This window comes from Corvus kubaryi, unplaced genomic scaffold (genome assembly GCF_017639235.1).
Source record: "Corvus kubaryi isolate FWS band 111438036 unplaced genomic scaffold, C.kubaryi_AGA036_p1.0 37232, whole genome shotgun sequence".
NCBI lineage: Eukaryota > Metazoa > Chordata > Aves > Passeriformes > Corvidae > Corvus > Corvus kubaryi.
In genome coordinates this window covers 1,015,322-1,041,816 of record NW_024581066.1, presented here as the reverse complement: position 1 = coordinate 1,041,816, position 26,495 = coordinate 1,015,322, and the positions used below count along the sequence as shown (strand labels likewise).

General features: G+C 36.6%; 1 protein-coding gene across 6 annotated transcripts in view; it reads right to left on the bottom strand.

Annotated features, from left to right (window-relative positions):
* KIF6 (kinesin family member 6) overlaps positions 1-25,350 on the bottom strand; it is a 157,933-nt gene extending 132,583 nt beyond the window's left edge. For 3 of the 6 annotated variants that reach the window (XM_042022924.1, XM_042022925.1, XM_042022926.1), the window contains exons 1-5: positions 24,886-25,004; positions 23,900-24,006; positions 20,274-20,348; positions 7,349-7,496; positions 4,679-4,788 (exon numbers count right to left, since the gene is read on the bottom strand). In XM_042022924.1, coding sequence (XP_041878858.1) covers positions 4,679-4,788; positions 7,349-7,496; positions 20,274-20,348; positions 23,900-24,006; positions 24,886-24,951 — 506 coding nt within the window. In that variant the 5' untranslated portion in view covers positions 24,952-25,004. Of the gene's footprint in view, positions 1-4,678; positions 4,789-7,348; positions 7,497-20,273; positions 20,349-23,899; positions 24,007-24,885; positions 25,005-25,248 lie in introns of those variants that run through there. The other 3 variants (XM_042022929.1, XM_042022927.1, XM_042022928.1) reach the window with 3 other exon arrangements.
* Between the last annotated feature and the right edge of the window lie 1,145 nt (positions 25,351-26,495).

Genomic DNA, 26,495 nt, shown 5'->3' with positions numbered 1-26,495 from the left:
TAAAAAAATCAGACTGAATAAAATATATTTCCTATGTGTTCAAAATTATTCCTTTAGCCTTTTTTATTTTTATCCTTCTTTGTTAAGGAAAACAGCAATTATTATACTAGTTGTTTTAGCTTTCCATGTCAGCAATTTGGTAACTCTTAAAGCCCTTGGAGGGCAGTAGAGAAACAGAAGAGTATAAACTCACTTGAGGTAGCTAACCAATATCCAGTAACAGGTTTTGTTTTGAAGTGAAAGTATTTCACACTAACTCCATGGAACATAACAGTTCTACATGTTACTAACATATATTAAGATAGGTATTATTGCTGATATTTGAAGTTAATCAGCTCACAGCTTAAAGTGTGGTTTTGTTAAAGTCAGCCAGCATCATACTAAAACTTACACACTTCTCTCTCAAAGAGGACTTTAAAGAATCTTCACACAAAAATGGGGAATCACTTTTTGCGGGCTTGAAATTTAGATTCTGTTTTCCCCTGGCTACAGCACTCCTGAGTAATGGTTGTCTGAGCTCCTTGAGAAGTAGCTCCTCAATTACTGCAGTTTAGACTGTAATTCTAAGGCAAAACAGCACGAAATGTACTTTGCCTTCACATGCAAGAGGGCCCCCTGCCACAGGACAGGTAAAGCAGTAACCTCTTGGTTATCTCTGACTTAATCCAGTCATTCTTGACTAACAGTTCTATAACCTCAACCTTTACTTTTGTGTTATATCTGGTGCCAAAAAAAAAAAAAAAAAAAAAATCTGTACTTCTTAATAAATAACAACAAGTTAGGAAAAGTTTTTATGGGTAGGTTGTAACTAAAGTGAAATTGGTTAGATTCAGTAACATTGGGTTACATAAACTGCAAATAAACTACAACAGAGAACCTGTTGGAGATAAAAGGCTCTTTCACAAATGCACAGTAAATTAAGAGCTTCAGAAAAGTATTCCTAATTTAAACAGTCCTGCAAAACTTTTATGAAAACATGAGGTGGCAGTAAGTATTTAAATAGTCTTCTACCAGCTTTATTTTATAGCAATAATTTCATACTTTTTATGTGTTTGAAAAAAATCATAATTTCCTTGTATAAACATGGAATTCTACAGCTACAAATTGAATTAGACTGTCAAATTCAATTTTTTGCATTCTAGCAAGTAAGATTCTTCAAATATTTTTTGTATCTGCTGATGCTGGGTTTCAGCTACAATGTCACAAAATTAAAACTGTCAGATTTGTGTAATAAAACAAGTTACAATTGTACACTAAAGTATATTTTGTATAAAACATGAATGTATATCAAATGATATCTTTTTTGGGCTACATGTAATATCATTCCAACTAAACATCAAGAAAACTAGGTTTTTTCTGTTAAAATAGAAGTTTAATGGGATTTCAAAACCAACATTATTTGTTGTAGAAATATCTGTAGCTATTAGAAACAATATACCTATTTATGTATACATATTAAAAAATGTATATGTATACATACCTCTACATATGCATGCATATGTAAATAATTACATCATTCTGCGTATGAACCTATATATGTATACATATAGATAGACATAGAGATGTGCAGGTATATGGAGCCCATTCATGCATTTGTCAGGAATTTATTTCCAGAAAGGTGGTAACTGTTTTTCTGAGAGCTTCTTCCCTTCTGGCAGACTCAGATGAATTAAGTAAGGAGCGTTAAAATGAAAATTTCATAGTCTACAGAATATACAAAGTATGGCTACACACAAAACCTTGACTTCAGGAGCTGAGATTCCAAGTCTAATCATGAAATGATTAGATGCAATGGACAATTTTTAAAATGTTTATTATTCACTTTGCCTTAAGCATCAAATACTATTTTAATATCTCATTTTTCAAGCACTATCAACAAGCCTGTGGTGTACCCACAAGATTTTCATAACTTCTATCACCTGAATGCAATCTGTGTTTATTCCTTACATTGAACTGGTAACATAAAGCCAATAATGCAGAGTTTGCAGGTCAGAAGTATGTATCTTTCATTCAAACTGTATCCCTTTCTTTTGCAGTAATATGGATAACCATACTGTTCCAGAACAATCTGCATACCATATGAGGTTAACTAATCTTTTTGCTTATTCTTCTAAAATGACACATTCCTTCAATACTCTTCTTGTTTATCTTAAATACTTAGGAAAGTATCAGCACTGACTGCTAATATTTACCCAAGAATATTGGGTGAATAACCTGCCTTTAGCTTTTTATGGTGCTTAAAGCTTAGATGATCCACTGTGGAGTTCAACAGAAAATTATGCATAATATAACGCCTTTAAAGTACAAAAAACATTAGCTCTTTTTAATAGTCTCATTAAATACGACTTTCAAGCAAACTTGAGAAAGTTATTATTTTGTATTTTGCTTACTAACACTAAAATATTAAGAGCTCTTAAGTACATAAAATTCTCAGAAAAAGTAACTATATTTTAGGTAATAAACACCTGATAAATTTTAAAATATGCAATTACTATTTACTTATATGTAACTACTACTTTATCATTTATGAAAATTAATCAAGTAATTGAAATATAGTAAATCATGTAACTACCCATTCCTGCAATTTTTACTCCCTTTTTAGATCAGAATGACACTATATATTTTTAAGTTTTGAATCCGCAAACTACAATATTAAAAAATAAACAAAACATATTTATTAATTAAATATTTTTACACATGTTAAATATGAGTCATGTAGGTATAATTCTAGTGTACAGAACATATTTTATTGACAAATGATGTAGTGGAAATAATAATATCCATGAACAGTAAAACCTTAAAGCACATATTAATATTAGTTACTCTGCATAGAAAAATTTATTTTCTCACTAGAACTCATCCTGCAGTAGTGTACACTATGTAAGTTTTTAGGTAATTATGATTATCTGAGTATGCTTTATCCCTAATTTACAACCAAATTATCTATCAACTTTTACTTTTAAAAATAACCTTATACACAACAAGGAGTTATTCCTTAGTTTAATTGAATTACCATACACAAACTAATTTGAGAATTCTAAAACTCACAGTTATTAGCAAATACTCAGTACCTAGTTTTAAAATCTGACATATTTTCCAGAGCACACAACCACCAAATATCTGTTTCAAAGTTGCAATTAAATTAATAAAATTCAGTTTCTTTGACTTGAATAAATTTGATTTTATAAAATGTTAAATGGAATGAGCTGAGATAAAATATTTCAAAAAACTTAATAAGTGAAATTAATAATGCAATAAACTTGAATAACTGAATAGCATTACCTTTAATAAGTTGAATAAAAGTGTAACACTATTTTTTACCTACTGTAAAAATGGACACAAAAATTAAATTATTATCCAAATTAGCCTCTGATTAAAATTTTTGTCTGCATAGCACAGGAAGTAGGTAATAAATTAAATTAGAATCCTAAACTTTGCCATGAAAGACATTGGTAAATAGACACAGTCTTTATAGCACCAATGTGTCATAAAGCGATAAATTTTACTTCAATTTTACAGGTGAAGAAAGTGAAACAATGAGACCAATGCACAGCCCAGTCCCATACTTTGCATTTATCTGCTGTGTTCCTAATCTCTAGCTTCTTTTATAAAGATCAGTCTTGAAACTTATTTCCTACATGCATGTCCTAGATACCCCGTACTGTGTGGAAAACTGTGTGGAAAAATAAAGCTCCATTTAAACACAATAAAATATTGTGTTGGAAGAATTTTTTAATAAAATGGTTTAATAATATGTGAATAACATAATTCGTTATTTCAATATAAAATCCTATTGATTTTGTGTGGTTGCCCCATTGAAAACTTTCGGTATGTTTCCTGCTCTTGTACCAGTGGTGATTTCATCACTATTTACATGCACCTGTTACCATCATGCTGAGTGATAAAATTCATGGTGCCCAGCATTATTTCAGGGCATTTGGAATTCCAGTCAGCAACTCAGTTATTCACACCTATTTAGTGTTTGCTTAGCTATTTAAAGAATAAAACAGACTATAAACTATTATTTCGGACTTGGAGACTAGGATTTGGATTTCCTATAAATTAGAAACCTTTAATTTCAGCAGCTGGAGTGTTCATGACCTACAAACCTTTGTTTACTACCCTTCTCCAAGCATTAGTAGGTGCTAGTGCCTGATCAATGACAACTGTTAGAACAACCATCCATTCTGAAGGAAGCATACTGTTCTTTGGGGTTCCTTGTGGCCTATTTCCTAGCTGTTACTTACCTTATTTTGTAATTGCATATTCTAGAAAGATAATTATCCTCGAAGGAAAAGGTCCAAATAGAAGCAGGGAGCTTTTCTCATTGCTGTTGGAAGGAAATGCCACCTGTTACATGTCTCTGCCACACATAAGGAGACAGGCTGCCTTGAGAAAAACAATTGCACCTTCTCCTTGTCAGTGGCTGCAAGAGAACTCATCTGCATAATAGCAACAAATATTTTTAATCCTTTCACCTTCAGTTGCTCCCATCTAGTCTCCCTAGTCCCCATACACACAAAATAACAGAAAATTTAGGGAATGCTGATAAAATTGTGAAAATAAAGTACTCTGAATAAATCAGTAGTGTAACTTCAAAAGTCCCCAAACAATGCAACAGGGTATATGAAAATGATTCCTCTTGGTTTTGATGATTTTCTGTAATCTTAGTACTTACGGCAAGTCTTCCATTTTGGAGGCCTCGTGTCTTGGGTCCAACAGATCATAACCACATTCATTGTAGATTTCTAAGTAGGAAACATGAGTTGTATACACTTTACTGCTGTCCTGGATAAGAAAAGAAAAAAAATAGTGCTATAAACAGAGGTAGATTAGAAGACAAATTTATTTCAATGGTTTCTAGGTTACTTTCTCACTTTGACTCTTTTCCTTTTGCTGGGTATGGTGTACATGTTCAATTTGTGATACTTTCATGTTTTCTGTTACTGTTATGCATAAGGACTCCAGAAGAAGAAAGGAAAAAAACACAACAAACCCAAAACAAAACTCACACACACACACACACACACACACGCACACACACACACACACAAAACCCACTAAAACACAAATCCCCAACAAAACCCTACCATGCCCATGAGTTTAGTCTGGGATCTTTAATTGATTCCTTACACCTAAAAAAGTCTGTTTATATTTAGAACATGGGAGCCTGCTTACAGAACTACGCAACATGACATTTTTCACTTCTACACCAAAAAAAAGAATATTGTGAAAAGATAAACCCTCATAATATGGATAGAAAGACTATGCTTAAAGAAAAAACAAAAAGAAAGTAAAAACAGCAACAAAAATAAGATTTACTCCATTCAGAAACATCAGTGACATACTGCTTTTCACTCTCTTCATCATAACATTAGAACACTGTACATGATGTCAGCTGCTCTCTGCAATCACAATTCTTTTGGCAAATTACATTGCCAAAAACTAATTTAAGACAACTGAGTTTTGCAGACAGAATTTTCCCCTGCCCCAATGCCAAATCCAAACAACATAAACCTCAAAATAGTGGGCTATGATATCCAAAACTAAAAAAAAAAAAAGAATAAAAAATCAGTCACTTCTTTTCAGCAGACAAAGCCACTGTGAAAGCACTCATATTACAGTAGAAATTTAATAATCCAATCCATTACAATTTTTTTGCAAAATACTTTGAGATATAACTTGTCATTTTCATTTAATATTTTTTTTTAATTGGTAATGACAGTTCACTATTTCAAGGGACATCATTTAAAAGATACACTACAGATGGATGGAAAAAATGTAGTAAGGAACAGTTCAAACAGGATGCTGTGGAAATAGGAGAATTTCTAAATTAAAAGGAGACGTTATTAAAAACAAAGGGCTTGATTTGGTTCTCATTTAGGGCAAAAAGTTTTGTTTCCTTGGTTTCAAATTGCACTGTCTTTGTCCAAGTAAGAGCTTCACAAGTCTTGTATTTTGTGTCCCTGATTTCACTTTCTCCTGTTTCATCCTACTTAGGGTTAGAAGGCAGATGATTCTTCTCCACCTTCCAAACCACAGTTGTAGGTATAAAGAAATGAAACAGGGGAAAGATATTAAAAGAAAGGCAAGAGGAAAGATAAAAAATCAAGAAGAGATTCTTTAAAATGCACTAAGCAAAAAAATATATGAAACAATGATTTGAAAGCAGGAAAATTGAAATAGGTCTATAAGCATAACTAAGTATAGCTTTTGATCCAAAGCCCAGTCTGAAGAGGGAAATATTTTCAATTCTGTGCCGAGAAGGTGACAAACATACTAGTTATCTTTCATCCCATTTTGTTTTTATGACATAATTAACATTAGAAAAGAAAGTTGGTATGTTGATGTTTGTTGCTGGCAGCTGCACAATAAACCTGTTCACTTTCCACAACAAAAGTCCTCCGTGCGGGTTATGTGAGTGCAGCAGAAGGTCTAAGGGAACACGATCATGTGGGTGTTTTTCCATTTCCATTCCCACAATGGCAAGTTTTTGTGCACCTGCAATACACTGTGTACATTTACCTGCCAAAGCCATACTTCCAAAGAGCCAAAGTAATTACTTACTGCTGTTAACCCTTACTGAGACAGGGCATATTAATGTCATATTAATGAGACATATACCCTTATGTCTACAGATGGGTACTCTGTAGTACATGAATGGCAGAGTATAAAAGCACAGTGGAATGATTTATGTTAATGTAAAATAATATTTAAATTGGCTTAATTAAACAGCTTTGCTAAAATGTGAAGATTAATGAGTCATAGGCCTGATGGAGCAAATGAAGAGACAAAACATAAATTACACTAGACTCCTCTCTTCACTTTTGCATCCTATAATTATGAAAGCACTGGAATAATTGACTGTATTCACTCATGTACGTATTTCAGACACTACAAGAAAATGAAATTTCTCACAAACATAATAAACATAATAAACAATCAGTGTGCTTACACATCCTTTCACTTATTGACTCATTTCATTGCATAGAATGTCAAAATGGAATGCAATGCGTGCAATACAAAACCAGAGTGGAGCTGATACAAGGAGAACCACTTGTGTGATCTGAATGTATGCTGCACCAACTGAAAACAGCCTGGGTTTTCAAACTACAAACCCCCCTCCAATGATGCCCATTATTTTCAAACTATTGCAATAAACCAGGTAACCAAAACAATTACAAAATATTCTTGCAGACAGTAAGTACTGTGTCAAGTTAGATATTTTCATCAGCATTAGTTTTAGAGCTTCCTGTAACATTATTTTAAAAACAATATTTAACTATTTTGCAATAGTTAAATATTTGAAACCAGACATAAAAAATAAACAGAAAATAATGTCCCATACCTTCTGCAATTTATCAAAAATATAAGACAGAGTCCTGGGAATGATGCCTCGATCACTGTAACGTTCTGCTCCTCCTGTGATGGTGAAAGTTTTGCCACTGCCTGTCTGACCATAGGCAAAGATAGTACCATTATATCCAGCCAAAACACTATACAATTAAAAAAAGGAAGATAATTATTATTTGAGGCAGAACATAATTTCCATGATCAACTTTGTGCAAAACCAAAATACAATTAACAGTAATTCTTAATAATATAGCAACTATCTTTGGTAGTACAAGAATACACTTCAAGATAGGTACTCTAGATTCTAGAGAGTTTAAACTACCTAGAATGGAAGGATTTCTTGATGCCTTGACTTAATCCATTATTAGCTGATCATATTTATTACTATTTACACCACCTTTTCATACTTTTTAGTTTGGCAGATGATTTTTTGCAAGGATACTATTTAATCTCTTTAAAGACTGTAGATGTCAGGAATTGTGCCATTGATACACTACAAGAATATAGAAATTTTTCACATATGGCTTCATTAAATGCAAACATAGAAAGGTATACTGTGGTTAGAAACTCATGTAAGGATACTGTTATACCAGGGGTCAGTTTTTATTCTGAGAATATGACTATACTGAGCTATCAGACTATCCTTGGATAAGAGTATGCAGGAGAACCTGTGCTTAAATCAGTGTAACAAAATCTTCATTTACTATGAAAACACAGAAAACCACATTGTTAATAGCAAACTTTTCTGTTATAACTATGACTGTACAAGAAGCTTCTGTGGAACAGCCATGACAGCTATGTAACAGTATAGCATGAAACGGCATTCAGACTCATCATCTTTTTCACACTTCTTACTTCTATTTGCAGAAGTGCCTAATAAAATTCCAGTTCAAATACCTTTCTCTAATTCACCACACTGTCACCATTGACTTCCACCTGATTTCCACCAAACAGTAGATAAGCTTAATTACCTTAAATTTTGGATTGGATTTACTATGCTTAAGGAACTACTAATTTTGTTAAACAAAATGAAAAGCCAAAATGATTCTTGTGCGTTTTGTTTATTAAAAAAGCGATAAATAAACTAGGATTTTAATAAATGGAAAGGGGGAAAACAACCCTTGCATAAGAGGAAAAGAAACATGTATATAGATAGCTGCTGGTCTGGCGCCACGAGAAATGCAATGATTCTCCAACTTACTAAAGTTTATTTAAAGGCCTGAGTAGTTGCCAAATTGCTTATTTTAATCCATTACAGTAGGACGTCAAAGACAAAAACAGAAACATGTTGAAAGGAGCTACAGTGAACATCTGCTCCCAAAACATGCAAAGACAGAATATATAGATCTTAGATTCCAGATGTTAAAAATCAAAACAATTATTATGATAAAACACCTCATTCATCTATCTTAGGAATTTCTAGTGCCCACTGTCACAATATCTGAATGCTGACGACAGTAATGAGTTGTCAGAAGGTAGGGGGTATCAACAGAAGTTCGGAGATGGCAGATTCAAACCTAGCAAGGGGAAACCATTCTTCAAGCAAACTGTAGTTAAGCTGTGCAATTCTTTGCCATGCCATGTTTTCAAATGTCACACAGGCTTCAGCAGAGACTGGCCTAAATCACAAAAAAAAATTTCTTCAGGGCTACTAAACACAGAGAATCAGAAAGTCCTTAAACTACAAATAACTAAAGACTAAGAGGATACATGGGGGAGGCAGCTCTACATACTTACTCAGTTTATTTTTTCCCTCTGAGCATTGTCTGTTAGTCCCTGTGAGAGACAACATAGTGCACCAGACAGAACCTTGCTCTGACACAGTACAGTTGCTCTTCAGCTCGTACAGAAGAGCTCTCTGGCTCTTCAGAGCTAGCATTTGGGGTTGTTAAATTTTCTTACTCCTTTGCTTCTTTAAAGGTGTGTCTTGCAATGTGTTAAAAACTACTAAATGTGTGGCTGCAAACGATTAACTTGACATCCCCATACTTGAGGAAAAGCTGCTGATTCAAATCACCTCACATGTTAACACAAGATAAAATGTCACATATGTATGACATATGCTGTCAAAACAGCTAAAAAAGTCAGTGAGTTTTCTTTATGCTATTTGATTCATATATTTCTTATATATTTTGCAGTGCGTCAGCACAGCTCTGGAAAGTTTTTCCAGAAAACCCTACAAATTCATAAAATGTGAGCATATCCATGTCAATAACGTATTCTCATAATCCAATACAATAATAGGTAATCTTAATATTGCATTACACAGGTGATTTTGATTCCACAGTTATGTTCCTTAAATTCTGAGTAAAAGTTAATCTTATTTTCTAAAGTTGTGTGTGTGTATCTATATGTGTGTGTGTATAATTATATATATACAAATAATTGCATCCTGTCCATATTTACAGTACTCACTTCTTTCATTCAGAGTGCATTACAGCTACCACCAAGTCAATTTAAGGACAGCCTGCTTGAGGTGCTAAGGAAGCCTGTAAGGAAAGAAGACTACCAATAATACCAGTGAAACTGTTGGCAAAGCCTTCTAAGAGGAAGATGCAACTCCATCAGGACAGGATGGAGAACAGATTCCCTAAGTCTAAGAAGCAAAATATTTTTATAAGAGACAAGGGCCTAGGAATTCAGGCAGGACTGACAAAGTTCCTTTGGCTCAGAAGCAAGCTGTAGACTAAGATCTCGTCTCCTGAAAAGAATAGAGTGGAAGATGCAGTGAAAAGGAAAAGCCTCCACCACATTGGCTTGTGGAGAAAGAATTAAACTTATGAACTACACAAAAATTGAGGTTATATATATATATTATGTATATATATATTTATATAAGAACACATTTCAAAACTGAAGATGTATAACTACCATTCTAAACATAATATTGTGACTATTAGTCAATGTCAGTTTCGAAGGTCCGTATGTGATAAAGGCTACATGGATTAAGTCATGAAAATCCATGTCTTATGTGTCTTATCCACACTTTTAAGTAACTTCATTTGGAATCAATGGCAATACAGGATGTTTTAGCAATGAGGCTTGCGGACAAATTATCACCATAGGAAATACTTGTTGGAGATACACTTTGCTCTTTTCCATTTCTAAGTACTTCAAGTCAAAAAAAACCCAACCAAAACTCCACAAATCTAATCTTAGTTCATTGTTCCGAGGAGTTTAACACTGAAAGGCTAACTATATGTAGATGGACCAACACCACATCAATCAATAAATCAATTAAACCAGTATCTATTTATGAAATAGTCAGGAAGTTTAAGATTTGTACTTAGTATTTTCAGCCCAAGATGCACAATTCCTTTCAGAAAATAAAAAACTCAAAAACTTTCATAAGCCTTTAGCCACCCATAAGATGCTGTTTAAGAAAGCAACACCAAAATATACTACACAATTACCCTTGGCAAAGTGAAGGGTACTTCAGATGCTAGAAGTTAGTACAGTGAGCAGAAAATATACACATTGTCTCTTTCATCCTGAAATATAACTGCAGCAGGTACCAAAAAAGTTGGCAACTTTTGACATGATGTTGGCAACATTATGACATGAGTAGAGAAGAGCATATTTTCTAAGCAGCATCCACCAAAGGGATCCTTGAAGATTCTTATTTGCAAATTAAAGCTGTCCCCAACAGTAGTGGAAGTGATTGTTTGCTGGGAAAGGTGGTAGAGAATCAGCAGCTCTTTTCTGCCTTTTCAGCAAAACCCACTTTGCAAGATGTCAGTTTCCACAGGCAAAGTCTGCGTCTTTGCTCTTCAGAGTCTCTGAATAGAAGTCCCAAATTTTTGTTAAACTTAGTATTTGAAACTACACGAGTTGACATGGATAGTGATGGTAGTCATGCAAGGACTTATAAACTATGCATAAATAAAAATCATACACTAAAAGGGTATTTTCAGATGTGCCCCCTCGGTGTTATGAGAATACCCAGGATTTACGCAATTTTTTTTCTCTCTGAAAGCTGTACTTTGGCATGGTTAAGAAGACATTTTGTTGAATAAGTAGTCTCTTAACTACTTCAAACAAAACACATCAAAGACCCATAATCCAAGGGGGAGGCTTTGCAGAAAAGATCTTTCATGCACTTATATAACATTGTATAGCACCCTGTTCAGAAGTTCATGGACGACTTCCAGACAGATTAGCTAGAATACTGCTGGAGAAATCTGTCTCTACCACATTTTACCAAAGTTATGGTTGTCAGAATTACTGGAGGGTCTTGTTTTTTTTATCAGCACCAAGCTAGAACTAAAAATGCCTAGCACAGAGAAAAATAACTTTAAAATGATGGCTAAAATCTTCTCTAAATTTGTATATTTGTTTCATTCTATTACAGAATTCAGAGGGATCATTTTCATTATTCACTAAAACATGCAGGCATATATTTGTAACAATTTGAGCTAGATTTAGTTTTTATAAGAAGAGTAATAGATATAAAAATGCCAGTTTCTAACAAATAATTTGTTGATTCGGCTTTGCTTGTACTACCTATAACCACATATTCCATGTTTCTATCTGAAAAATATAGACCAACTTAAATGTGTAAAGGAAAAACTTAAGTTGTCACGTGCATGAGCAGTAAGTCTGACTTGTTGAAGTTCATACCTGTGAACAAAAAGATGCCTTGAAAGGGGACAAATCTCATTGGCCTGAATTCCTGCATATAAGGAAATCTCAAAGAAACCTGCCTAAGACTTCAAATTCTGTCAAGGTAAGATTTCCACAAAAAACATGGCATTTCAGGGAAAACACGGGCATGCAATATGTCTGCAAAAAGTTGTATTTCAATCTCATTTAATATACTGAGCTGTCTTCATGGCTTCTTATTAATGTATGGAAGATCTCAGTTTCGTTACTGCCAAGAAAGGCCCCAAAAAGTCAAAAGCTGCACATTCAAAGAGAGCAGAACTAATAAAATTAAATCTCAATAGTTTAGATTTAACTCATGATGTCAGAATTTCCAGATTTTGTAGCATAAATGATAATTATGTCAACACCTGGTAAACATATATATTTAAATTGAATATTTATTTTTGTGTTTCAGTGAAAATACATGTGGTCAAGTCATATGAAGACTCACATATCACAAAACTGAATATAAGAAAAAATAATGTTTGCTTGATATATTAATTGGAAATGGAAACATGTACATACATCTATGTAGCCACATCTACGTATGTTTGCTGTATGTTAAGGTGGGTGGGATGATAAATGTTAGTCATACCTTTTTGATCACTTAAGAAAAGTCAATTTAAAGCAAAATATTGGTGAAGAAAATGATTACCTGCTAAGTATTATGAACCCATCAAGAAGTATTTATGCAATAAACATGTCTCTTTAGCAAAGTTGGTATCATTGAATAACACAAAATTGTGCAAAAAGATTTTGCTTGGTGGAAATCAGAATAAGACAGAGTGCAGGGAAAAAGAGAAAATAACAGCATTAATTGCAGGCAAGCAACTCCCAAAGTATGAATAATTATTGTTTATTATGTGCTTAAATCTTCTTTATCCTTTTATTGTGCATTATAATTTATCATCAAATTATATGTCCTCTTCAAGATGATTATAATTTAGAAAAGGATTAGATCTGTTCTTACATTTTACCCAAAGAATTGAATGCTTCTTTTTAGATCAAGCACTGAAAACTTACTGCTGGTTTTTAGAAACACAACAGCTTGTGCTTCACCTAACAGAGCTAAACAGCAACAAGTTTAAACAAAAAGAAACCATTGAATATATCCTCTATGTTGCTTAGAATTTAAATCACACCTTTTCCAAGCAAAAGGTGGTTTGTGCACACAGCTGACTATGGAGACTGATTTGATCCCATTGCTAAATAAACCTAATCATATATTATGACAGCAACGTGATGGGATAAATTAAAAATGTTCAAGTTTTACCTCCAGCTATGACACAGACTATCAAAAACCCACCCACAACAACAGTGTTTGAGACAGCAATTGCAATACTTTTAGTATTTTTCTAACCAGAATACTAAAATATCCACTGGGAAAGAATTCTCCACCTGCAAAGCATCATTAAGTAAGACCATGATGCACAGCTTATTCAATTCAATAACCACCTTTCCAATATGTCACAGAGTTTTAGGGGGGCAATTTGATGCAGAATTTTGCTGCTGTAAATGCTTGAACATACTACAGCATTTACACTTATCTGCCTGCATCAAAAGTACATCTAATGCCTTAGAAACTCCCAGCATACATTCTACAAATATTTTTCCAATTAACATGGAATACTCTTAATTTTAATACTTCTCTTGTTTTGAAAAAGAGACATGTAATAGAAAAACAGAAAGCTGAAGTAAATGTTCCTTATATATTCCATTTTCAGTACAACCTTAATACCACTTAATAACCCAAGTATTGTTACATAAAAAGCTTATGTAATGATGATTGCTCAAGAAAGTCTGTTTTGGCTTTATGAAAAATGAATTATAACATGCTTTTTCTTCTGCCCTTTGGACTTTGAGAAACTATCCGCTATCAGGCATAGGACAATTTTTACATTAATGTAAAGGAGAGCAACACCATATGCGTTTTTTCCCGTCAAATATTCTTTCTCACTTATCAATTAACTTGCATGTTCTAACTTACTTGTAATTAGTGGTGATTTAAAAACATGCTCAGAGATATGAACTTCTCATTGGAAAATTCATCTCAGACCCCTCTCCAAATGAACACTGTTACAGAGTTACATACTGGTAGTTCCAGTCACTCCACTCCCTTGTGTCATTCCTGAAAGATGCCTAATTCATAGTGTGATACAGAAGTATAACTCATGGAAGCAATTCCACTTAAATTGATAGATATGTCATGTTTACAGCCACCTAACATTCCTCAAGTGAGAAATTCCTCAAGTGAGAGCTAGACAATTTATGGCTAGTTACTACAGTCTAAAGTATCATTCAGTACTTTGTCCTTGAGTATCTGAGACAATATAAATGGTGGTAAAAGCCTAGTGACAGTAGACAGAGGTTGAAAGCAGACTGAGGTTGTTTTATTGTGGTTGGGTTTTCTGACTACATTTTGTTTTAATTTCCAGTGAAGATCATTTGTTCTATTTAAAGCCTAGGGACACAAAACTTTTCATTTGTTTCTGTGCTCATTGTTAATGAGACTTTAGGGAGGCTTTTTGCCCAAGCATAACCAAGAACTCTGCTTCCTCTGCTGCTGCACTCTTTTTTGCTGAATCGAACAGAACAGTTACCTTCAAAAATTGCAAAAAATAAAAAAGGAAAAAGGAAAATAAACTCTCTTTCTTTCCTGAGTTCTGTCCCCAGTTTTGGGCTCCCCGGTTGATGAAAAATGCTCTAAAGAGACTGGAGTGAGCCTGATAGAACCTGAGTTCAGGCTGCAGCACATCATGCACAAGAAGCCAAGTGAACAGTTTCCTATCGACCCGTCGAAGAGTAAGCCTTACATGTAGCTAATTACCACCTTCTGCAATGGATCATTAGAGATGGACTCGAACTCCTCCCAGAGGCTTACGGTGGTAGAACACAAAGCAGTGGTCACAAGTTGCAAGGGAAGAAATTCCAAGTGGGTATAAGGAAAATATCCTTCACAGTGAGAGTAGTTAAGCCTTGGAATAGGTTCCGAGATGGATTGTGGGATTCCCATCTTTGGGCATTTTTGAAGCTCTACTGAACAAGGACCTGAGAAACGTGATCTAGAAGCTAGACCTGCTTTCCTCAGAAGGTTGGTCCAGACGACCTAGAGAGATCTCTTCTTACCTAATTATTCAAATTTGTTGAAAATGTTAAAAGTGAAAGTTTTGTACAAAGTTTATAATATGAATAAATAAAACAAAGAAAGAGCCTTATTAAGTAAGACTAAATTCTGTAAGTGTTTTTAAGTAGGTAAGAGAAAATCCTGAGAACAAGAAACAACTTTCATCTTAAGAACTTACTTACTTTTATTTTGTTAGCTTATTTCAGCTTCATATTATTATTTTTATCTGTGTTCTGCCATCTTCATTTCAAATGAGTAGAAACATAAAGGCATGTGGTTGAAACAAATATTCAATAACTATAAAATAGTAGACTAATGAAAAAAGAACAAAACATCAGTATCTTTGATATTTGGATACTGTTGGCCCTTTCTTTATCTCAGTTCTTGCAGACCTGAAAAATTTTACCAATGTCCCTCACTTTCCTTCCTTCCTTTTATCTCAAAAAAACTCAATTCATCGATATTAAAAAAAACAAATTAACACAGTCCTAGAAAAACCAGCCCCCTCCAAATTACATTGAAGATAAAAAGAAGGAAGAACTTAATTTCAAGGATCTGGAAAATAAGTTTTCAGGAGAATTTGTCTTTACAGAGACTCAGTTTTCAGGTATCTTCTAACACTTGGAGGTCAGACTAAAGTTTCTTTTAATTAAAATTAACAAAGTATCTCTGTATGACATTTTTTCTTTATGTCTTTGCCAGATTCGTGCAACAAATACAAATTGGTAATGCCTCATCTTTAAAAACCAAAACTGGTTTCCAAATGTGCATGTAGCTGTTTTTGAGAGATTAGTGCAGGCAAGTTTCCTTAGAAATTTCAGAAGTTTTCCGACAGAAAAAAAAAGTAGTATATTTTCTCGTTTTGACTAAGATCTCTAAATATATTTAGAATTTAACCATAAACACTGCAACAGATAAGTGACACAAAGATATTCTGAATCAAAGCTGTCAAACTGTAACTTATAATAAGCAGTCCATTCTTGAACAATTCTAAATTGTGCAATTTAAGTCAAAAGAAACACAAGCAACTAATACTCATTTGAGAAGAAACGTCAATGACACTTTTCACTTTCTATTGCCTCATAGTTGCACTCCCTTTGAGAAAGAACAGCTAGCATTACTATCTAATTCCTCAATTAAGGGAAAGTTCAAGCTACATTTCTTTCAAGCTGACATCCAAAACGTGTCCTTTTGCTATACATAGATTCTACAGGTCGTTGTGATGCAGATGAGCCAAACCACTACTTTCAACACTGTGTGACAAATATATCCAGGTACAAAATGGATAATTGTTAATAAAAATATTTTTACTACATTCTCTGTAAGAATACGCAGCAGACAAAAAAACCCACAAAACCAGAAGAGAGTAAACTGAAGTAGTATATTTTTTACAGATGCTAATTCTTCGGATAAACACAGCACATGAAAAGAAACCAGAACCTGCAGCAATGGGAGCATTATCCCCAAGGCCATCAGATTTTTCAAAAGATCACAGGTGATTGCCATTAGGTTTATAAACAGCTGAGCTATTTCTTATTTGCATGAGACATCTGAAGAGAAAATATTTTCAAATGTTATTCTTTAATAAATCAAGAAATACAATACTAAAACATTGGCCATATTAGAAATAAAACCACAACTAATTCAAAACAGTCAACATTTTCTACTTAATTTCTGATTGCATACATAATCATAATACTAATATTTGAAACATTTTAAGAGTAGCCTTGTTTAGCTGTGAGGCTACAGCCATGCATAATAATTAGCAAACTGTTAAAGTATGATGTTATCTATTTTCTCTGTTTTTGGTAGATGTCTTGGGGTGACTTTATGACGTGTATCCCCTATCGCCGCTCTATGCCCAGACGTGATTCCTGCGCCTTTCTGTGCCTTTAAAACTGGGTGCGAGAGAAAGAGAAAAAAAAAAAAGCCAGGCAAACTTTTCACAGCAGTTTGTGCTCCAAGGTCACTCTACCTTCTCTGCATGCTCCTGCGGCAGCAAGAGCGGAGGCAAGCACCTTCCTGCTTTTCCCAGCCCTTGGCTCTTTTGCTCAGGAGAGAGACAGAGAGTTAAAATTCTCTGCAGTTCAGCCAGCTCGCTAGCTGAGGCAAGAACTTTCCTTGGACTGTTCTGCTCCGGTCCGGATCACCATAGGAGGCCCACACCACAGCCTGGAGGGGTCACACCCCAGCTCCGGAGAGAGAACAGCCACACCTACAGAAGGACTTTGAATTTTACCAGGTTCTCTCCACACCAAGAGGTTTTATTATTGTGCATTGTGTCTGTTAAATAAACATTTTTTTAATTTCACTTTCTTCGGAGGAAAATTTTTTTCCTGAACCTGGTGGGGGAGGGGTGGCTGAAACCTGCCTTCTATCACAGGATGTTCAAATTTGGACATTCCTCCGAATTTGTCTCAAACCGGGACAATAGAGTAACAGAATTAGGGCTGCTTCTTAAATATCCAGTTGACACTGCACAAAAACATTATCAAGAATATATATTTAAAATTAAAAGGAAAAGAAACAATGTAAGGACTCAAGGATAGCAGAAAAGTAATAAAGTTCCAGCAAATCACATGCTTATAATGGTTTGCAGAGGCTGGCACTTTTGGCTGAAGAAGCAAATTAAACAAACTAATGTCTGGTGCCTCTGAAACCACAGGCAAGATGACAGTGTAACTGGACTTACAGAAAAAGAAGTAGTGGCCCAACATCAAAGAAAACACACTTAAAAAGGAAAAAAAATAAAAAAGAAAAAGAGAAAATAAAGTTGCATCCAATTTCCATCCATCCAAGAACAAACTAGAAAGATTTTAGAATCCTGACCATTGCATTTCTGGTTTTAGTTTAAACAATGCTCAAGATTTTTTTTTCTGAGCATTCAAGTCTCTTAACTGAATTTTCTCAGGACTGTAAGAATGCATGACAAAGAGCCTCAAAATGTTACTGAACTACTTAATTGATATTTTCCTGCTACTTTCTTTTCCCTGGCAATACACACACAAAACCCGTTCCCTCAGTCAAGTGACTCCAACAACAGAAATGTGTGTATTTACAACAGCTTTTTCATGCAAGAGAGTGTTGACTTTGAAAGAAACAAATAGTGAAGAACATTTTACTATGAAAAACTGTGGTCTTTAAGAGAAACAGGGCAATTCTTATTGTCCCATGATGGAAAGGAAAATGGTGTCATTAACCATAGAGTGAAATAAATTTCAGGCCCAGTTCAGGACTCCATTAGCCAAGGAACCTCATGACTCTGAAGACATTTTGAAATACATATTTTTGTCTAAAAAGAGGTAGAAAATCAAGGGAGTGGATAAAAACATGAACGAACTTCAGTTATTGTCTATTCTATTATAAAAACACAAGTAAAATTGTCCTTCAGTATTATCACTAACAGCACAAACATCATTTAGAATACAAGCTTTACCACATTATAATGCTCAGAGACAAAATCTTGATTTAATTAAGAATGGTTTTATAAGTCTATTTTAGCATTAAAGATAAAGACTCAGCTATTTGGGGATAATTGTATACCTAAACACCATTGATTTTAATAGCATTTAAGTACTTTCAAGTACTTAAAAATACCTAAACTCCGAAACTAAAGCCTACATAATGGAGAAAATTAATATATAAGAAAAGTCATTTATCAGCTAACACTGAAATAAAGGAAAATAATACCCCTTCCTGTTTATTAGAGCACTGTATAGATGAACTATTCAACTGGAAAACATTTTCATATTCTAGAAAAACACTCCAAAGGGGAAAAAAATTAGCCAGTCTCTTACTAGTTAATTTTGATACTCTGAGTTTTTGTTGAGGATAATTAAGTCCATAGTATGTAACAATGAGACTTCTAACCCTCCTCTTTCCAAACGCACTCATATAAGATAAAGATTTTTTTTCTGCAGTCAACATTAAACCCAGAAATATTTAAAGTTAAGTGTATGATCTAATCTGAAGCTATTATGTGAAAATGTCAGATCAGCAAAGAAATATCTTTTGGATGAGAAAAAAACGCAACAAGCATTATTTTTAAGTCTATTTAGCTTATTCTAATGAAGTTCCAAATTCAATGGCTCTTCTTTCAATGTCAATTACCTTTCTGCTTTATGTGGGACTTTAGAGAAGAAAACAGGAAGGGTGGGAAGAAAGAAAATGAATTCATAAAGAGATAGATATATTTTTCATCCATGGAACAACATGAGAAAGGTTTAGTGTCCAGCTGAAGATGTTTGTTTTCCTACAGTGCTAAACACAGGACTGTGCAACAGCTTGAGGAATAATTTGCAGAATCATAGCTTAAACCAACAGATGGGTCAGACAATGAATGAGAAAGTTGGCACTTGAAGTAATACTTCCCAACTCACTACAAGTTTGGATTTTGAGCAGTAAGTTTGATAAACAAGCAAACACTATGCAGAAGTTCTGCTTCCTCCAGAATGGGATTTTCTCCCTCGCTAAAACCAGTACAAACTTCAGCAAGTTTGCATGCAGACAGTAACTGAGTAAAGAGAATGGCATATTAGAAAATCCACCAGTTTCAGAGTGGCATTCAATCCACACAATGAATGCAGAAGTCATCATCAGACTTAAATATTTGCCTTTGCAAACTGTCAAATATCAGCATTGTTTGATTATGAAAAGAGAGGAGAAAAAAAAAAATACCAGTGCCAAAAGCACTATATTACATGTTAAGACAAAAGTAATAAGGACAAGATTTAGGAATATCTCCACAGATATTAATGAGAGTTCCTAACAATGAAAACTATATGGAGGGTGATAAGATTTTCATTAGGTTTACCTCTCCATGAAACTATATAGGGAATTCTTTTCTAAGGCAATGAAGTTAGCTTATATTACAGACAAAAAAAAAAAAAAAGAATTGGGCATGGATTTCTACAGCTATACAACAAAAGAGGCAACAGTAGCATTGCTATGTGAAGAGTCAAAAATGGAACCTTAGTATGCATAAAATTCTCAGGGGATTGTATATCTCCTGGATTCAGACATGTCAGTATTTAGAAAATTAGAATATCAATCCACTTTTACAATGAGACAAAGACTTGCCAGCTCTCCTCGGAGTGATACAACAAAAGCAGAAATAGCTTCTCCCTGGTTACTTGCAAGATCAACAACGTACCATTCTGCTACTGGTTTGGCAATGCTGTCAAAAATCACATCTTGTTTTGCCTCTTGACCAAAAATTTTCTGAAATCTGAAAATATTAAGCAAATAATAATTGCTTAGAATGTTAAAACACTACTTGATTCATACATTTTTGTTTGTGTTTGCAATAGTCAATGTTTACATCATTAGGCTTACATAACTTGGTACAATGTTTTCCCTGTAGTCTTAACCACAGCTTGCTGTTGTGCTATTGTACATAAATAGGCTGTACACAGAGCTGCTTTGACAAGATCTGTACAATAAAATCCTCTGATAAAATGATGTGGCTTAGAAAAAAATAAACCGTATTTTAAATCTATCAAGAGAATTAGTGTTTGTAACTGGCACTACATTGAATCCTGGATAAATAGATTACACTATAACCAAATACAGCATCCCACCAGTAAAGCCAGGCTCACATTTTTTCAAGCTATTTCCTTCATTCTGCTGCACGATTACTATAGGTCACAAGAAGATATTTAATTCAATATGTTTTGTCACCTTCTATAGAAAATATCTGCAGTTATCTTACAAAATCAGAATTCTTGAGGTTGGAAGGGACCATTTGCTCCAACCCCCCTGCTCAAAGCAAAGTCACCCAGAACAGGGTTCTGTCCAGTCAGATTTTGACTATTTCCACATATGAAGGCTGCACAACCTCTCTGGCCAACCTGTTCCAGTATTTGATCACTTCACAGTGGGATCACCAGCACAGGAAGGACATTGACCTGTGGGAGAGAGTCCACAAGAGGCCACTAAGATGATTAGAGGGATGGAGCACCTTTCCTTTGAAGAAAAGCTAAGAGAACTGGGATTGCTCAGCCTGGAAAAGAGAAGGCCTTGGGGTGACCTAACTGTAGTCTTACAGTACCTGAAGGGAGCCTACAAGAAAGATGGAGAGGGACTTTTTACTAGGACATGTAGTGACAGTGCAGGGGGGAATGGCTTCAAACTGAGAGTAGGTTTAGATTACATATTAGGAAGAAATTATTTACTCTGAGAGCGTTGAGGCACTGGAACAGGTTGCCCAGAGAAGCTGTGGATGCTCCACCCCTGGGAGTGTTTAAGGCCGGGCTGCATGAAGCTCGTAGCAACCTGGTCTAGTGGCAGAGGGGGTTGGAACTAGATGATCTTTAAGGTTCCTTCCAACACAAGCTGTTCTATGATCCTGTGATATTTCCTGTATTTCAATTTGTGCCCATTAGCTCTTGTCCTGCACAGGGGCACCACTGAAAAGCATCTGGTTCCATCTTCTGTATCTCCCCTTTCCCCATCAAGTGTTAATAGACATTGATAAGATTGCCTTGAGCCTTCTCTGAGGTGAACAGTCTCAGGTCCCTCAGCCTCTCCTCACATGTTCAACTCTCCAGTCCCTTAATTATCTTTATGTCTCTTTGCTGGAGCCCAGAACTGGACACAGAATTCCAGATGTGATCTCACTGGTTTTAATGAGGGGAAGGATCAACTTCCCTGGTCTGCTGGCAATGCTCTTTTTAATGCAGCCCAGGGGTTGTTGACCTTTTTTACTGCAAATGGTGTATTGCTGACTGATGTTCAACTTTTGCCTACCAGTACACAAGGTATGCATATCTGCTTTCAGTCATCCTTGAGCCTGCCCTGGTTATTCCTCAATGGGAGCAGGACTCAGTATTTCATTTTGTCGAACTTTATTAGATTCCTATTGACTCATTTCTTCAGTCTCTTGAGGTCAGCAGGAATGGCTGGTGTATCAACCACCCCTCTCAGTTTCGTATGGTCTGTGAACTTGCTGAAGCTACACTTGGTCCCATCACCCAGGTCATCAATACTAAATAGGACTGGACCCTCCTATTGGCTATGTGAGTGACTGGCCTCAAGCTGGCCCGGCTGACAGCCCTCTGAGCCCCTGAGGCAACCCTCTGAGCCCAGCAGCTCAGGCTGTTTTCAGCACCCCTCACTGTGTCCTTATCTAGGCTTTCCTGATTCCATTCCTCACACAGCATTCCTGGGTCACCTGACAGTGCTCCCACCCATTCTACTCCTACTTTTAGTATTGCCATTTAGTTGGGAGATGCTTCCTCATCCAGTCAGGCCTCCTGCTGCCTTTGCATCATTTTCTGTTCATGTGGCTGGATTGTCCTCGAGCTTGGAGGTGATCCTTGAAAATCAGCCAGTTTTCCTGGACATATCTCCAGAAATGTGTCTCGGAGAATTCTTTCAAGCAGATCCATGAACAAGCCAAAGTCTGCATTCATGAAGCGCAGGGTTGCACTCCTACTTTTTGCCTTACTCTCTTCTCTCAGTACTCCGAATTTCGCTATCTCATGGCCACTGCAGTCAAAGCTAGCTCCAGGCTTAATATCCCTCAACAGTTTGTCCACGTTCACAAATATCCTGACTGGCTTTTTAACTGTATGTTAGGAAGTTGTCATCCACACATTCCAGCAGCCTCCTGTACTGCTGGTGCCCTGCTATGCTGCCCCCCAGTTTGGAACTTTATACTGCCACAGAACCTCCCAGGGTGCGCAGAAAGGCCGTACGGACACTGGGTGTGTAGAAAGGCACCGTGCTGACCCATTCAGTGGGTACACTATCACAGACAAACAACATACACAAAACATAAATGCATATATTCTATCCTGCTAATGCTTAATCAGTCAAGTAACTCAAACAATTATTCTTGCATTGTCATAAGGATAAAAAGGCATTGGGCTTCTCAAAGTCCATCTCTACAGTGGTTTTAATAAATTCTAAAGTCAGACAAAAATATTAGCATTCATTAAGTCAGGCTTGGGCATCTGCAACCTAAGATAGTGTTGCATATTAATCTATTTGGAGAGGGCAGCTCCTCTCTTCCCAAGCAGATTACCTTAGCTGATGTAAAATGACATCAGTCTGAGCTGCGGTTGTTTGTGTGGAGCTCTCTTTTTTAAGAGAAACAAATTACCTGTTGTTTATTATAAAAAATAAATCATATCCAAATTGGAAAAAGACAGTCTGGACCTCATCATTAGAGGTAATTATACATCTAGATTTATCTATCATCAAAATTTTAAACTGTTGCCTCACTTTTCTGTTGCAATAATAAAAATATTTGATATTGCTGTACTGATTTTAAGCTCCTAAAAAATATTTACACTCTACAACCAAGGATTTGTTTCTTTCAACAATTTCTGGATTTCTTTACCTTGCTTTGGCTATGTCTAAAACACAGTTTCTAAACAGTGTTTTACATCAAACTTCTTTAGCCAGCCTGTGACAACTCATTAGATCACAAGAGAACACACAGTCCTGCTTCAGCCTTCATACACAAATTCAAAACAAGCTGCAAAAATAGAAGAACTGATAAATGAATCTCTGACATAAGACTTAGGAATGCATAATGACTTGCAATGGACAGACAATAGTATGACAATTTTATCCAGCACTATCAGACCCATTGTGCTGAAGAGCACGTGCTGAAGTATTCCTCTTTTTAAGGGAGTTGTATAAAAATAAACCTATCTATACCATAATTTAATTTTAAGATTAGACTTTTCCTGATTCTATACATCTGTATCACTAAACACAGTGTTGTCAATCACTAAAGGCAGAAGGTACAAACATAAGGCTTCTACTCACTTGAACTTGTAGCTTTCTCGTTTATTATTGATGAACCCATCTGCTAAGTCACGTGGCACAGTAATCTCCAGACTGGGCAGAGGTTCCTCATCATCAACTGAATAACTCTAATAAGGATGGATACGACACCACACAATAATTTCATCAATATAACATTTCATTACCTTTGGATATAACATTTACCTAAGCTTAGCACCTTTTCTGGAGATAAACCTTTTACAAATTGCACTGAATATGTGAGCAGATCTTCCTTAACTACTATACAACAAAACCAGCACATACCAGCACTATCCTGTCACCATGTAAACACTACAATATTTGAAAAAAAAACAAAACAAAAACAAAAGCATAGCCTCTTTGACATAATTTGCTTACTAAACCACTTTAATATCTGTGATGTTATAAAAAACAAAGCATGGCCCCCAGTGCAAACCCTACCAAAAAATCTGGAAGAATACATTACGAAAGGCTACGACAAGACAAAGGCTACGATGAGAAGAGCTGGTTTAAAACGAGAAGGCAATTGAAAGACCTAAATGCACGGTTCCTAAAGAACACTTTCATTATCTTTATTATCCCTTGGGAGGGCAGCTGTACACTGGGAGCAACACATTCCCCTCCCTTGCACAGAGCCCTGTTGAACTGCACAAACCCAGTGACGCGTGTCAAGTGTTTTCCTGCGGAGCGTTTCTCCAATAACAGGCTGGAAGTAAGTTCCTCACCCACTTCCCCCAATAGTTACAACCTAAACACCTCTACTTCGTGGTTTCATAAACTTCGTAATGCTTCGGACCGCGGGAGCTTTTCACCGCACACCCACCCCCGTATCAGCCTCTCCGACCCCGCCAGCCGCCCGAGCCCCTTGAGGGGGAGGGGCCCCGCCCCGCCCCGCTCCCCCCACCGGCGCGGGGACCGCGGCTCCCCGGGCATCCCTTGGCTCTCCCCGGCCTCCCCAGAGCATCCCCGGGGCACAGCTCCCGGCCTACCCCCGCCTGCTGCCGCCTGCCCAGCGGCTTCACCCGCGCGTACACCCGGATCGTTTCCTTCACCATCGCCGCCGCCGGGCCCCGGCAACGGTAACCGAGCACGGCCGGCGGGCACGCGCTGCCGCGCGCCCCGCGGCGGGAGCAGCTCCCGGCCCTCGCACGCCCTCAGGGAGCGGGGAGCGGCCGGGCTCTGCCCACCCGCCGCAGGTGCCCTCCCGCCCGCCTCAGGTGTCCTCCCGCCCGCCGCAGGTGCCCTCCCGCCCGCCTCAGGTGTCCTCCCGCCCGCCGCAGGTGCCCTCCCGCCCGCCTCAGGTGCCCTCCCGCCCGCCGCAGGTGCCCTCCCGCCCGCCGAGCCCTCCATACCGGCTCCCCGCCAGCTGTGCTCCCCGCGGCCGGAGCTTCACGGCTGCGAGCGAAGGGAGCTCGCACACGTTGCCCAGCCCAGAGGTGCGGTGCGTGGGGAGCGCTCCAGGCATTCCCCTCCCGATCTCTTGTGCCGCACCTGTTTGTCCGCAGGGATCTCCCGGCTCAGCCCACCCGTGTAAGGCTCAAGAGAAGAACGTCTTTTGTCTTCATGCGGTTGGAGCACCGTGGAGGGAGATTGAGGGGAAAGACCAAGATTAAAGGCACTGAGGACATCAGTTCCTTAATTGTAATATAAAAATCGTTTTGAAAAAAAAACCTGCTTGTGGAAGAAGAGGCTGTTGTGTTGCTATGAGAGCTAAACTTAGCAGTAATAGCAGAACCCCATCATTCTGTGAAGTGGTTACTGAAGAGTTACACAAACAACATGATGGTATTTTGGCCTTAGTTTTGGTGGGAGATTGTGGTAGGGATCAGATTACAGTGATTGCAAGCACTGTATTTAAATGAAGTGAAAAATCAGGGACTTGATTACAGAGGAGGATAGAAATTTCTCTAACTCAGACATGGTAAAAATGTGTTGAACTTGTATTCCAAATAGGAAAAACAGTAGGGAAAAGGTTTTCTCTGTCAGCTAAGTGAACAACTGTCTCAAAAAGCATATGATGCGTAGGTAGTGAGCCTTCAGGGAATAAAATAGAAAAGGACTAATCACCATCTAAAGTCAAGTGCAAAAGGGTAAAAATGAAAACAAATGGAAAATATTACTTCGTGGTTAAATAAAGACTGAAGGAAAAATAGGACATTGGAATGGGATAATAGAATAAATAGTGATTATCTTTTCAGCATTGCTCCAAAACTACGAAAAAAGTTTGTCTCTTGTCAGTAGGGATAGGGATGTTGAAGGCAATGTTAGAGGCAGAAGTGACTGAAGGAAGAGAAACGACTGCAGCCAAGAGGGAAGCAGAACTCCCAGTGTTCAATTAATTTAGACTAGGAAATCAGGATTTGGAAGGGAAGCATAAATAATTTCAGCTCCAGAACTCTGAAAGAATCAGGATGTTTAATTGAAGCTTCGGGAACTGGGTTTGTTGGTTTGCTTGGCTTTGAATTGAAATGATACAGGACAGTACAATATTCTTTTAAAACTGCAAATGCAATAGCTGTGTTATTAGCAGTTTAGCTGGATTGTGAATTAGCTGGGCAGCAGACATTATAATATTGCAGTTAATTGTGAGGAAAGCCAT